The 15593-nt window shown below is 41.2% G+C and overlaps 1 protein-coding gene across 1 annotated transcript in view; it reads left to right on the forward strand.

Annotated features, from left to right (window-relative positions):
- LOC136863658 (phorbol ester/diacylglycerol-binding protein unc-13-like) overlaps nucleotides 1–15593 on the forward strand; it is a gene marked incomplete at its 5' end in the record, with an annotated part of 744937 nt that overhangs the window by 600534 nt on the left and 128810 nt on the right. The window contains one exon of the mRNA XM_067140026.2: nucleotides 2197–2320. Coding sequence (XP_066996127.1) covers nucleotides 2197–2320 — 124 coding nt within the window. The remainder of the gene's footprint in view (nucleotides 1–2196; nucleotides 2321–15593) is intronic.

The raw sequence follows: 15593 nt of genomic DNA on the forward strand, positions 1-15593 counted from the left end.
TTGCTCATTGGTCTTTTTTGCCGCTTAGGTCATAACGGCATTTTTTGCTATTTCACCTTCTTTCAAATACTTTTTACTGCCCATTTTTAATTCATCCATCATCTCAAAAACATATTTTCTCTAGTAAAAACATATATTTGAACCATATCTGAAAAAGAGGAGTAAAATAAAACTGAAATGAAGAAATGAAACTAGTTCTTAAAAAACAGGGGTATCCAGTTATGTGCAAGATGAGTGTAATATTGAAAGGAGAAAATGTTGATGTGAGTGTTTTTAAAGACGAAGATCTCACTTGTTTCAAGAATGGACCCATAACATCCGTTGGTGTGGAGAAAAGTTTCTCAATGTTTCGCAACGCGGTGTTTGAAAACTGATCGTACTTTACACGTAAGAACCTGGAGATGAATATTGTGAAATACTGCAAAACCAACTGAGATAATGTTTCTTTCACTCTACTGTGGTTAAACCAAATACGATTCCAGTCATGCTAATTTCAGTTTGTTTCTCCAGGATGTCCATTGCGGGTTGGCTGATTTAATTCTTGGTGGAAAAAAATTCATTCCAAATTATGCAAGCAGTTTTTAACAAACATGTAGGCTAATTCCTTTCTTAAATTATATTAATCTAAAAATGTACTGCCCGGAAGAAGTATTCCACTCATATACACTGACTTAGCAAAAGTCATGGGATAGTCACCTAATAGCGTGTGGGGCCTCCTCTGCTCTGCGAACTGCAGTGAGACGCCGTGGATGTGAGTCAACAAGTCCCTGGTAGTCCTCTGGACGCAGCTGACACCAAATCGTTTGTAGAGCGGCCGCCAATGCTGGTCTGTTCGTGGGTGCAGGATCAATGGCACGGAGCCTGCGTTCCAGGACATCCCAGATATGCTGTATAGGGTTCATATCGCGGCTCCTGGGTGGCCATGGCAGTCGTTGGACCTCCGCTGCATGTTCCTGGAACCATTCCCGGGCGACGTGGGAGCAATGTGGCGGCGCGATATCATCTTGAAATACCGCAGAACCGTCTGGGCGCTGGAAGGCCAAAAATGGGTGGAGATGGTCTCCGAGCAGCTCAACATACCGCGTACCATTCAAAGTATCTTCCAAAACAACTAGGGGGCCCATTCCATACCAGGTAACTGCACCCCAGATCATAAAAGAGACAACCAGCGCCCTGGACCACACCTTTGGGATCAATCGCTTCGTGTGGTCGGCGCCATACACGGTGCCTCCCATCGGCATGGTGCAGTTGAAACCGTGATTCGTCCGACCATATCACGTTACGCTATTGTTCCAGTGTCCATCCCTGGTGACTAGAGACAAATGCGCGTCGTTGTGCCCGATGACGTTGGGTTAACAGTGGCACCCGTGTGCGGCGCGTGCTCCCGTACCCCATAGAACCCATGTTCCTGCGGATTGTCCACTGGGAGACGTGTCTAGCATGGCCTGTGCTGAATTGAGCCGTGATTTGTTGCACGGTTGCCCGTCGGTCACCATTAACAATCCGTCTCAGATGTCGCCGGTCACGGTCATCGAGGGTGGCTGGACGGCCTTTCGTTCTTTTGCTGTGGACGGTGACACCCGCATTCAACCATTCACGATACACCCTGGACATGGTTGATCGTGTGAAGCCGAATTTCCGCACCACTTCCGAAATAGCACTTTGCAACCGGCGGGCACCAACGATCATACCCCGTTCGAACGGTGTCAGCTCACGACGACGTTCCATGTTACACCTGTCACATGCACAGCCACTGCTCACAAGGTCCCCTACACAACTGCCGCTGGCACAGGGGACGTGTGTTGCGCAGACAACACACCTGCGCATCAGTGCTCCGCTATCCCATTACATTTGCTCAGTAAGTGTACTTTGACACTGTACTGTATGTTTCGCATCACCAGAATTGTTATACATTTTTAAACATTATATTCCTTGATTAAATATGTAATTAAAAATAAATTATGAATGAATTTCGATTGCATTTTAGTCCTTTTTTCCAGTTGTTAGGTCTTTGGATAATTTTAGATATTTTTATAGGTCATTTTAGTCAATTTTTAGGTCTTCAACTTCCGAGCCCTGGGTATTACTATACTTAATAGTGAGTGGCAAGATTTTGATAGATTCAGGGCCACAATAGTGAGATGTTGACTGGCTGTTGTGACAATTGTACTTCATGACCTTTGTCTGTGTGCACAGGAAGGAGCAGGGCAGTGGCTGTCTCTGGAGGCTGAGCTGGTGATGCAGGATGGAGAGGTGAGAGGTACAAGGAACCCCACTGGCCACTCCCTCCTCGTGGACTGCCGCTTCGAGCTCCCGTTCGGTAAGTGTTCGCTTATCACATAACTCTATCCTGAAGTGGTAAGTGATGATGAGGAATCCCAACTCTAATTCCAACTATGTAATAATGCGCCGCTCAGCAGTTCTCCCTCGAGACAGGATATCAATTCCCTGGGGCATTCCCAGTAGATCTAACCTACTCCCCCTCGAGTTTAATTAATCAATTATCCAATATTCCCTTGCTACAGGCATTCATCTCAACCGTCTGTGGACACATATACAGGATATCTTATATAAACTGAAACCGAATGCACGTTGTTTGTAATCTGCGCTACGGACTTACGTCGCGCGCGGCCGCCCTGCTTTAAGCGTGTGTACAATCTTATATAAAATGTTACCTTATAAAAGGTGCTGGAAGTATCGTCCTTCTTGCGTTATACAGGCATTGTATCTGGTAACAACATTCTTGCTGACGCGAATGTGTTCTGCCACTGTAATGTGTTTCTGCTGCTGCTATTTACTTTACAGATGTCTTATGGCGACGATGGGATAGGAAAGGTCTAGTAAGTGGAAGGAAGCAGCCGTGGCCTTAATTAAGGTACAGTCCCGTCATTTGCCTGGTATGAAAATGAGAAACCACGGAAAACCATCTTCAGGGCTGCCGACAGTGGGGCTCGAACCCACTATCTCCCGATTACTGGATACTGGTCGCACTTAAGCGACTGCAGCTATCGAGCTCGGTGTAATGTGTTTCTGATTTCATTCGTAATGTTTTCTTTCAGTTCCTCCAATGTGTGAGGATTTGTTCGATACATTTTTTCTTTCTGAATGAGAGAAAATTGGTCAGCACTGATCATTCTGTCTGCAAACACTTCCGAGACTGTAAGAAGGGAATCTTCTGCTATATGAGCAGGGGCTGAATCTTGTTGAAACCACCCACGCGATTTTTCTTCTTCCCTTAACTGATGGAAGACCGACGATAAAATGTCATCTTGGTACCTCTCTGCATTTACTGTCGTCTCGAAAAAAAAAAGTAGGTCCAATTATTAGTCTTGCAATAACAGCACACCAGACACCAATATTCCTATCATAAACACCATTAGGATTTTCTACACACCAATATGGAGAGATATGACTGTTCACACGACCATTAAGATGAAACTAAAACTTTTACATACGAAAATATGGTGTTGCACCTCACCCTGCTAATAGCTGAGATTCAGACTGGCGGCTCATGCTTGCCAGTTCGAACACGTGCAGGCTGCGTGCGCCTCCCATACTGCAGCTGCCGTAGCGCAGAGTGCAAACACCTTGCGTTCCGTCTGGGATTATATGAGACACCCTTTACTTACGTGTTTAATATTTAATTACACTTAGTTTCTTTGGAACGGAAAGGAATGGATTAGCATACTGTAGCCTATTCATGAAATAATTTACCTAACATTTTCATCAGCTTTAAAATGTCGATCAGATATAAGAAATAATCTACGAAAGCTGCATTCATTTTTGAAGGAGCAACATTGCAGAAATTACGGTAACGGAGTCTCCACCGTTCGTGTCCTCTTTGCAGCAAGGGAAACGATTTTCAATTACATTTACCACAGATCTGTACTTAGAGCTGAGATCCCCTATCAATTATATATGTAGACTTTACTTACAACATTTCAAAAACGTTCGAAATTTATCGAACATCACTCTGGAATAAATTTTTCCAATCTCCTGTTCTTCTTCCTATGACACATATTTCTCCAATGTGTCCTCTTGAATTCCAAGTTTATCTTCATATGATAATCTTTACTACTGTAAAATTTTCAACAGTAATATAATTCCACGTCATCCCTCCATTGACAGTTCAGAACATACCGCTTAGTCGAGCAGCTCGTCTCGTAACTCTAAAGTTCTTCCCAGCCCAAAGTTTGCAACATTTTTATAACACTACTCCTTTGTAAGGAATCACCCAGAAAAATCAATTAGTGCTACTTGCCTTTGATGTTCTCCAGTTCTCGTACAAAGTAGTCCTGGTGTGGGTTCCACATATTGGAACCTTACTCTAATTGTGGTTTCACGAGTGACGTGCGCCTTCCCCTTTTCATCCTTTCTATAACCCTTAAATACCCTCATAACCATATGAAAAGATCCCTAATCTTTAATCACTCCATTCAAAATTGAGAGGACTTTTCCTTCTGGTGATAATTACAGCCTGCCTTTTCATCCCGCTAACGATTGTGGCAAATAGCTTAGTAACAAAACCTTTGCTCCATAGCGGAAAGTATTGTCGCAAACTATGTAGCAATTGTTGAACACTGTGTTTATATTAACGAATATTCTCATACTTTATGGTAGATATGATGACGTGTGCCTGGAATTTTGCAACTATTTACAATAAATGCTTCCTCTCCCTTCTGGCTTCTAAAAACTCCATAGCCCCGAATGGCCATGGCCTACCAAATGACACTGCTCAGCCGGAAGGCCTGCAGATTAGGAGGTGTCGTGTAGTCAGAAAGACGAATTCTTTCGGCCGTTATTCTTGGCTTTCTATACCGGGGCCAGTATCTCACTGTGATATAGCTCCTCAGTCTTAATCACGCAGGCAGAGTGGACCTTGAACCAACCCTCAGATCCAGGTAAAAATCTCTGACCTGACCGGGAATCGTACCCGGGACCTCCGTGTAAGATGTATGCATGCTACCGCTACACCTACACTCAATATTCAATCCCTCTTTTATATGAGGTTCACAGTTCATAAACTAGGTCTCTGTGCCCTGGGATATTTTGCTTCAATCACACATGTGCTAAGACGCAATGAAATACGTTCAATGCTGGTATTTCTAAGACATCTACATAAATGTTTCCTCGCCTTTAAATAAGCCTCTCTCTCAGCGATGGAGCGAGGAAGAGAGGCACGCCAGTGTAAATATTTAATTTCCTGATTACCGTGAAATATTTGATAGAAAATGTATTTACACTCGCCTCCCAGCTCCATCGCACGGAAGGTAAACGAATCAAACATTGCGGCAAAAATATTTATCTGGAATAAGCAAACAGAATCTTAATAGCGGGAGCACCACCCACCACTCTTTTACTACGGGAATGCATTCTGTAAGCATCGAGAGATTGGCTGGGCAAAGGGTTACAGTTGTAAAGTACGCCTGGAATATTAACATATTAATAAGAGAAAGCTATATTGAAGCCGTTGTTTTTATTAACTAGTCTTCATGGATCCTCAAAATTAGGGAACATCTACATAATAAATAACCTACACGTAAATTTTTGAACATGTCACAGGAAGCATTCTCTGCACTACTCTGCATACAACACGTAGGTTCGAACCCCTCTGTCGGTAGCCTTAAGAATGTATTTCCGTGGTTTCCCATTTTCATACCGGGCTGTACCTGAATAAAGGCCATAGTCGCTTCCTTCCCATTTCCGGCGACGTTAAACAAATTGTAAAAAAATAAGAGTCATAAATGAAAACGTTCATTTTAACGCAAAATGCTCCTTTTAAAAAATATTTCTGTGACAGTGCTCGCATTATCCAAAGTTTTCGGTAACACTTTGGGATCCGATATTGCTACTACACAGTTCTGTTCCCATGTTGGAACTGGTCGGACATAACTTTAATGTTGAATGTCACGTAAATTTGCGGGAAAATGGCTAACATTCTGTACCTTGTACGTAGCATAATTCTTTATCCGTACTGTATAGATATCCATTAATAATTTATTTCGCTTTAGATGTACTATCTCTGAAAATACATCAGCTAGGGAATAATATTTTCATGGCGTTTACTAGTCACAGCAAGACTAACAGCTATACTTACTAGAAGTTATATGATGGTAGTGATTCTGATGTTGGTTTTTCGTTTCTGCGGGAACTACCTTGATGTTCGGGAAGACAGGAAAACTAAAGGTTGTTCTTTAGGTTCATACTGGAAAACGATAAGTAAGAGACATCAATTTTGTGTGGAAGCTGTCCATGGAACCCAGGACTTAATTCCAATAAGTACTTTCGAAAGTACACTACGATGAATAAAGTACCGCTACACTAGCTGTGTTCTGCTAAAAAACATATTTCAAGCCAGTAACCATCAGATGATTGCCTGTATACTTACCTTTTACAAATTTCCTGACTTCGTGATACCTGAATACCGGTTTTCAAACCTAAAAACATATTTTGTCAAAGATTTGACAGTGAGACTTATTGAGAAAGCTAACCGTGTTCTTAACTGTCTTCTTTTAAATTATAAAGGCATGATTTCGTCAGAGGAATCAAGTGTTATTCTGCGAATAAGAGCAGCTTTTATATTTTTCATAACAGATTTTTTAAAATTATTATGTACCGAGCTCGATAGCTGCAGTCGCTTAATTGCGGCCAGTATCCAGTATTCGGGAGATAGTGGGTTCGAACCCCACTGTCGGCAGCCCTGAAGATGGTTTTCCGTGGTTTCCCCTTTTTAACACCAGGCAAATGCTGGGGCTGTACCTAATTAAGGCCACGGCCGCTTCCTTCCCACTCCTAGCTCCTTCCTGTCCCATCGTCGCCATAAGACCTGTCTGTGTCGGTGCGACGTAAAGCAAGTTAATTTTATTATGTTTCGCTGTATATTTTATTGCATAGTAACATAGCCTCAATTTAGAGGCTACTTATTTCCAACTAATATTGAATAACTTAAAAAAATGTAAGTCTAGAGAATTTTAAAGAAAATCACTTCCAGAGCCTTTGCAGGGAAGTACACTATTCTTAATTCTCAAATATTGTGCGGATACATTGCGGTTGGTGTTAGACTGGTAAGAGTACCATCAACATTTTTGTAGACTACCTCATCCCCAGGTAAAACTTTAAATACGCGATTGTTGATTTCAATTTAATCTTCATTAGAAAAAGTACACATCGTTATTTCCTCAAGCTGCTGAGAAGTAAAGTCAGTATCTCCACGTAATTGTTCGAATGGCATCATTTTAAAGGTTTCCTCATCGTTGTTCCAGTCTTGCCTTCTCCTACTTCTAAAGTCCACGTTCAAATCTCCCTCTCAGAATTCATATGCGTATGTTACACGTGAATGTCAGAACTCTGATTTAATTTAAAAGCTTTTTGTTGTTGAAGAAAGCAAACCTCGTATGTCACAATGCTCTTCCTATCCATTACGTTCCTTAAGACTTGTCACGCCTCCCAACCACATACGGAATATGCAGTCCGTCAGAACAATGTTCGTTGTGTTCACTCTCCTATTCATATCTGTAAACAAAAATTAATCTTACCATGCCGTACTGTAGGAATGTATGTTTTCGCGACGAATTTATTCAATCCTAGAGTATACTGTATTGAAGGTTCATTCATGTGGCTGGGATGAGTGGCCAGTCTTAAGCAAACTAACGGATAGGAAAAGCATTGTGATAACGAGATTTCTCAACGACGATTTAGCGCCGATTACAGAAACGGAGACTAATTTTAAGCCTTAGACAACGTCTACCTAAACAACGTCTACGTTGCATACTATGTTCCATTGCATAAACAATGTTCAGCCAGTGTTTAGTTAGACGACGTTTACAGTTTCAATATTGGTTCGAAAATGGAAATAGAAATATCTTCGATGCAAATCTTTGCTTGTCGCACCAATGAAATTCGTCGAGGTGCGCGCTAAACGTTAGTTAGCTGTCGTCTTCCTATACAGTACTAAAATATGGCTAAGCATGAGCATGAGCATGACTTGCCCACAGATAAGAATATAGCTCTCGGTGGAAATGAAATATCATATAATATTATCGACACTACAGGCTCCGTGGATCAGACGGCAGCGCGTCGGCCTCTCACCACTGGGTACCGTTGTTCAAATCCCGGTGACTCCATGTGAGATTTGTCACATGCTGGACAAAGCGGAGGCGGGACAGGTTTTTCTCCGGGTACTCCGGTTTTCCCTGTCATCTTTCATTCCAGCAACACTCTCCATTATCATTTTATAGCATTTATCACTCATAAATAAATCACCTTGGGAGTGGCGACTCCATTGTAATAACAACCAATATATATGTTTCATTCATTCCATCCCTGACCCGGGCAATGACTGGAAAACAGGCTGTAGGTTTTCATTTTCATTGTCGACACTACAGTCACACGCCACCGTACGAGGAAGTGTAGCTTTGATTATAGTATTGTTACGGTGAGTCAAATCTAAATACGAGTGGCCTCGGCGAAGTGAGGATGAAACTATAGTACTGTTTGACGGTCCATATAGATGTAGGTTACATTCTGGAGATCATGGGTTCGAAACGCACCATCGGCATCCCCGAAGATTGTTTTCCGTAGTTTCCCCATTTTATCTGAATTAGCACCAGTGGCAAAGCGTGAACTAAGTAAGGGGGTAGACGGAGATTTATTTTATTTAAACTGTTTCAAGCGTATCATTATTATAAGGAATTTTGTTTTCGACGCATACATCTGTATTCAGTAGTAGGCTATATTAATGACTGAAAATAAGACAAACCCTATAACAACCTGTAACCCTACGTGCACTTGATTTACTTTTAAGTATAGACGAACTATGCCGCGGGAGTTGTCAAATAACAACATACTTTTAAAATAAAAAATAGCAATATATTTCATTGTTATGTAGATTTAATAAGAGAAATAAGAAATAAATAGTTGTTCGTACAAGTCACCTTAAACAATATTCTTGTAAATGAGTTTAATCCGCCTGTCCTTCATTTCGGCAAATATATCTATTACTTTCGTATTGAAGTCGGGCGTCTTGCTAAGATTCCACATAAATTCCTTCTCTATAGCTAGAGTTCGCAAGTTAGACAGTCTCTGGTTGGTCATCCAATTCTTTATATACGTTTTAATTCGTTGGTAGGCACTCATAGCGCGTCCAATAGAAACTGACTTTAACGGAATATACAGCATCAAGTTAAGCAATTTTTTCCGTACGTGTACTCTAGAATACCTTATTAAGACTGGAAGCCAATAGTTGTTGGGGTTATAATACCGCAACTAACATTGGTGGGCAAGAAAATGCACGTACTTGAAGGGTTTTGATGCTGTCATTCATTTATTAGGTGTACGTTTAGTATACTTTGTATTTGAATATTATTAATTTATTTTTAGACGTGTCTTATAATAAAGTAAATTCAAATTAATTACATTAAAAGCATGTCTGAGATGGTAGCCAATAAGAGCACCTTTACAAGAGAGATCCAAATACTAGCCAATGAGAGCAAGAAGAGACGCTGGTAAGTCTGTCTACTGGGCGGAGACATCTCGCTATAGGAAAGTCATAGTTCCACAGTCAGTGCCTACAGATAGCGTTAGTGTTGCTCTATCTGAAAGCTTTGAAAATCAAAGGGAAAATACACAGAATGGACAGCGTCTACTTTCGCCTACGTGCTTCGTGTAACTGACGCGAGCCTTAGCATTGGCGAAGTGAGAAGAAAATAAGTAAAGCGGGGAATACAATAAGGTCACGAATGTGGAAATAATTAATGTTCTAAAAACTAATTGCATTAACTAGACAATATTTCTTTCACAAAATGTTAAGGGTACACGCTGTCTACCCTGTCTCCCCTGACGCTTCGCCCCTGATTAGCACGACAATTAACCGAGAGAAAAAGATCACACACAACCTACTTTGTAGTATCACTACTATGTGTATTTACTTGGCAGTAAATATAAATGATTCCCTCTCAGATGGTGTATGTGACAGCTCTCTGACGATCGGGACAAGTTATTCTGATGTGTATGTAGTCCGAGTGACCTGTGATTCCAGGGAAATTATCCCAGATATAATAAAATATATCAGTTGCCAAAAATTGTGGTTAAGTTGACAGTTACCGAACCGTCCTTTGTATTATATGTTTCATGGTACATAACTTCCTATTGTGATTCACTCCTAAAATTTGTCGTTTAACAGTGTTCGACAGTGTTTAAACATGGCCGGTTGAAAATCGGTTTTAGACAGTGTCTAAGTGATAAATAACGTCTGTGAAATGCAGCAGCCGTACTTAGACATGATTTAACCGTAAACATCATCTAAATACCGTTTCTGCAATCGGCCAATAGTGTGTATAATTTAGTCATTCGAGAACCCTCGCAGAAATAAGTTCAATTACGTTGAATGAAGTCCTAGCCAGCGAATGGACTTTTATATCTGAAACATTCGATATAAGAGGCATTCTTACTTGTTATCGAAGTTACCCGTATGAGCTTCACGGAATGATTTCCTGTACTCGCCGTGAAGTGATTCAAGTGAGCGTCGGTAGATGCAGAGTGGCCTTGGCTGGTTCGTGGTCCAACAGCTCTGCACTCTGACCGGCCAACCGAGCAGAGGAGGCGTGGCCACAGCTCTATCGAGGCTCTACGCCTCTTCATTCAGGAGACGGGACAGGGCTAGACCCCACGGCTGGCCCCAACCGTCGGCTGTCCTGAGAATGGTTTTCCGTAGTATTCCATTCTCCTGCACTAAGGCGAATGCCGGGAGAGTTCCTGGTACAGGCCACAGCCGCCAACCCCCTCACCTTCTCAGTGCATCTGCTTCACCGTAACAAATTTCCCGGCCTGAGAGACGGCGTCACCGTCTAAGAGGCCCACCTCCCCCATTTAAGGGAGGAATGAACACATTTTAGTAGTAGTAGCAGCGTCCGAATCGTTGGCTGAATGGTCAGCGTACTGACCTTCGGTTCAGAGGTCGCGGGTTCGATTCCCGGCTGGTTAGGGGATTTTAACCGTCATTGGTTAATTCCAATGGCTCGGGGGCTAGGTGTTTGTGCTGTCCCCAATATCCCTGCAGCTCACATACCACACGAAACACTATCCTACTATCCTCCACCACAATGACACGCAGTTACCTACACATGGCAGACGCCGCCCACCCTCACCGGAGGGTCTGCCTTACAAGGGCTGCACCCGGCTAGAAATAGCCACACGATATTATTGTTATTAGTAGTAGTAGTAGTAGTAGTAGTAGTAGTAGTAGTAGTAGTACTGTAGTTCAAGTTAGGACATGCTGTTTCCTACAAAGACCTCGTATTGGCCATGAGGCAGTTTTGAAGCTTTCTTGAGCATTGGATGTCGTCCAATAGTTTTTTTTCTTGTTTCCAGAAACTCCCATCGTCTTTATTCGTTTCTGTACTCGGCTAGAATTATCGTTATGTCTTCCGACCGTGAGGCGACTTTGATTAATATTGTCTCTCTAAGGCTGGGCGGATAAGAAGAGATTCCACTTCACGTTAAAAGGGACGTGAGGAGATCAACTGCGGCAGGAGCAGAAAGATTATGTCCACTTTAGAAGAATTATTCTTCAGAATCAGTCTTTATATACGGTGAAAAAAAAATTCTCAATGATAATTATCTTTAGGTGATAGAAAATCGTCCCAAAGTAGAGCTGACCATATCAGGGATGGAGTTAGACTTAAGACGTTGTGTGGGCAGTGGTATTAATATGCTGATGGTTAATGTTTTACGGAGAACTACAACTAGGCAGCCGTCCCTCTAATCACCAGCGTATTAATGATGCTGTGTGGCCAGGTGAAAGACTTTCGAGTTGACGCCCAATAGGCGACATGAGCGTCTATGAGACTGAGGCTCTACCTACGATGAATTCTAATGCTGAATATGACACACACACACACACACACAGACACACACGCACACACAGCCGCCGAGGATCGGAATTAACCAATGAAGATTAAAATCTCGCACTCGGCTGGGAATCGAGCCCCGGACCATTTAAGCAGTGGCGGCCATTAGGGGGATGGGATGAGGGAGTGGTACAGTCACCCCCCCTCCCCCACTTTGTGGAGAAAACAATAACTTTTTATTCCAAATTAGAGGCCTGAAACTAGGAATTGTTAAAAAAAATGCAATTTGTACAAACCCAGCTGTCTTATCAGCTAATTCGTTCCTTTATGTTCTTTAATTACTAACAAACCCGGGTACTTTTCCTTGTCTGTAAATTGTTTGCCTCCCCCCACTTCTAATTCCCAGTCGCCACTACCGCCATCGAGCGAAAGGCCAGCACGTTAAATCTTTAACCATACAGCCGGACGAGGAGCTAAGATGGCATCTGGTTTTCTGGCCAGTGATTAACTACTGAAATATACTCTAACTCTTCTAGTACCACTCATCTATGCTAGATGGCACCACCACTGAAGGCTATTTAGCTAATGGCTCTACAGGCCATACCGATGTGAAAATATCGGAAACTTCAACTAATCAACAGATGCATTACACGAAAAAATTATCAATTTCGAATAATCGCACCTACATACACTTCTTCAATCATCAATCAATCGTCATTGATCAGCATTTAGGGCTGTCGCCCAGGTGGCAGATTTCCTACCAGTTGTTTATCCAGTATTTTCTTAGAAATGATTAGTCGATATAAAATTAGTTTCGATCGGTGGTTGCAGACTAGGCTTTGGCCTACAAGTGGCCACGGCTGGTCCGTGGTAAGATAGCTCTGCACTCCGACCGACCAACCGAGCAGAGGATTGGTGACCTGTCGTGGTTCTACACCTCTGTATTCAGGAGACGGAGAGGAGTTGGTCTCCACCGTCGACTATCCTGTGAATGGTTTTCCTTGGTTTTGCATTCTCCTTCACTAAGGCCAGTTCCTAATATAGGCCACGACCTCCAACCCTCTCATCTTCACCATAAATCTCCCACAGACGGTGTCACCACCTAAGAGGCCCATCTCCCCTTCAGGGCAGGAATAAAAATATTGTAGTAGTAGTAAATAATTTGGAAATGTATCGAACAATTCTCTTTATAAATTGTTTCACTCCACGCGCACTTAAATTCATCAGAATATCGCACTCAAACATCCGTGTTTTATAATGCTGACTCACTCACTAACTGACATTAATGTTTACACTTATCCAGATGAGCTAGAAACAGAGCTGTAACCGACGGAAAAACCACAAGTCAAAATGTTGATATTTTTTGACATTTTTACCTCCGAAAAAAATTCAAAATATTGGACACAACTTAAAATTCTGTGCAGACTTTTCTTCAGGTTTATTATTGATAAATAGTGATTCACATAAAAAACGAATGTACAAGCAGTACCGGATTATGAGAGATCTACGAATTTAGTCCTATGACTTTTTGTCGTATCCCCATCAGTTTAACGTTTGATAGGGTATTTTCTAAAAAATTTAGATACATTTTGTATATTTTCCCCACATTATTCAAGCGCATGAACTCCTTAACTAGTTTTCTAAACCGACTCCTGTCCGCTATGACTTCTTTTACCCCCAATTCAACCATGTCTATTCTCACTGCCCCAAACCATTTTGGCTATACTTGTCTGTACTTGAAAAATTCAAAGATTCTTTTGTCAGTCTGTGTCTGTCCACCCTCAGAACTTGTCTACGGTTTGTGTCCATTCTCTTCCTCATCAGTTCAATCACTCCTTCTGTCCTCTAGTACAATACATTTTTATTTATGGGTCCCCCACTATGTTTCATTTTTAGATTAATTATTATTAACCATTATAGTGAGGAAATTTGAACAGGTATGTTTACGCTTGGTGTCATTTCATTCCCTTATGCTAGAAATGTGGTCTTTGCCAAATAGCAAATTAATTGTTTTAATCTACCGCAAATATTGCACACGATTTTATTTCCTTCTGGTTCTATCCATTCCCGCTCTCCGTAGATTCTCCCTTACATCCTCTTCCTCGACCATTTTTCAACATACGTATAGAATCCAAATTATTGTAAATTGTACTCAGTAATTATAAGATTACTTTGGGGCATAATGTTGTACGTAATGTATTGCTGCCGGTATGGCTGGACTACCGTCTATATAGTCTCGATCATATTAACGTCTCAGTTGATGTCTATCCTGCGATTGTATTTATGTGGTGAACCTACAGTGAGGTGTAATTCAGCGGCATTGAGTGGGCTATCACAATATTAAAATACTTCCCTTCCCAGTCCTGAAATATCTCGCGAGGAATTTTAATTAATCCTCGATCCATAGGGCAGCCTTTATTACTGAAATTCTGACGTGCTGAATTAAAACTCTCTTCATTACCTTCCCACTTACCAAATATTAACTTCAGTATATTTCTTCATTTGAGAGTTCTCTTCCTCATCACTTACCAGAGTTTTTATTTTATTGAGCGTCCATTAGGTACTGTAAGAGCCTAATCAATATAACTGTAATTCTTTACTGTGTTTGTTTTGCACAAGGGTTGAGAAAACTAGCGATCTTGTTTTCTTCCAGGAAATAATCACCTTGAAAGTTGTGCACAATCCTTGAGCCCATGTACATTTGTTATCTTATAAAATAAATTTTCATCATCATCCATGGACTATAACTTAAATCAATATTGGTCTGTACGTGTATTTATAACAAGAAACTTCATTTATCTAAGAGTGTTGCATCAAGTAAATGAAAAAGTGCTATTAGTTTGATACCTGTCAGTACTTCTTTCTGTGAATCTTTCTGCTTCTATGTACCTATATACTATTAAAACGGCTGAATACATTTCAGTAAAATGTCATATTCAAACCAATTTATAATTTAAAAACACGAAAAACTGAGCATGAATACAGTTAATAAGTACAAATTGACAGTCTAGGAAGAAGCAGCAGAGTAAGATAAGATTTCTAAAATTCACAGTTGCTAAAAAAAAAAAAATCGAACGGTGTTTTGTTAATATAGGGACTGTTCCTGATAACCTCAACTTTTCAAGTGCGCTGTTAATTTTTCTTCACTTCCACCTTAATTGTTTATGAAGTCTGATTTCTGGAGTCAATTAAAGCAAACTCAAATGTGAAAATTTTTATTTGTACACCTTTTTACAATTTTAATGAACTATGATGGAAACTCTTTGGATTGTTTTCGTTATATTTTGTATTTTTATGATAATTCCAATGTAAGCGGTTGTAAATTCACCGACGTAAAATTAAATCCCAGCACAGAAAAAGACATTTGTGTAGACGAATGAAATTTAGGCTAAGAAATGTTCTAGGTAACATACTTTTTGATGAAAGTTTCCTGGTCACATGTTAAAGTAAACGCAAAAAAGACATGTGACATGGTGACGATGATTTTTAAAGCAAGCAGGCAAAAATGCATAAATTGAGTCGTACAGGCGTCGCATGTCATTTTTGGGATGGAATTCGACGCCTGTTGCACTTGGGCAGTCATATCAACAACGGTTAGTGCTGGTAGTGGATGACGCTGGATTTGTCTGCCGAAATGTCCCATTCGTGCTCAATAGGCGCAAGGTCTGGTTATCGCGCCGGCCAAGGCAACTGGCGACACTTTGTAGAGCAGGTTGGGTGACAGCGGCGGTATGAGGACGATCGTTA

Source organism: Anabrus simplex, chromosome 1 (genome assembly GCF_040414725.1).
Source record: "Anabrus simplex isolate iqAnaSimp1 chromosome 1, ASM4041472v1, whole genome shotgun sequence".
Taxonomy (NCBI): domain Eukaryota; kingdom Metazoa; phylum Arthropoda; class Insecta; order Orthoptera; family Tettigoniidae; genus Anabrus; species Anabrus simplex.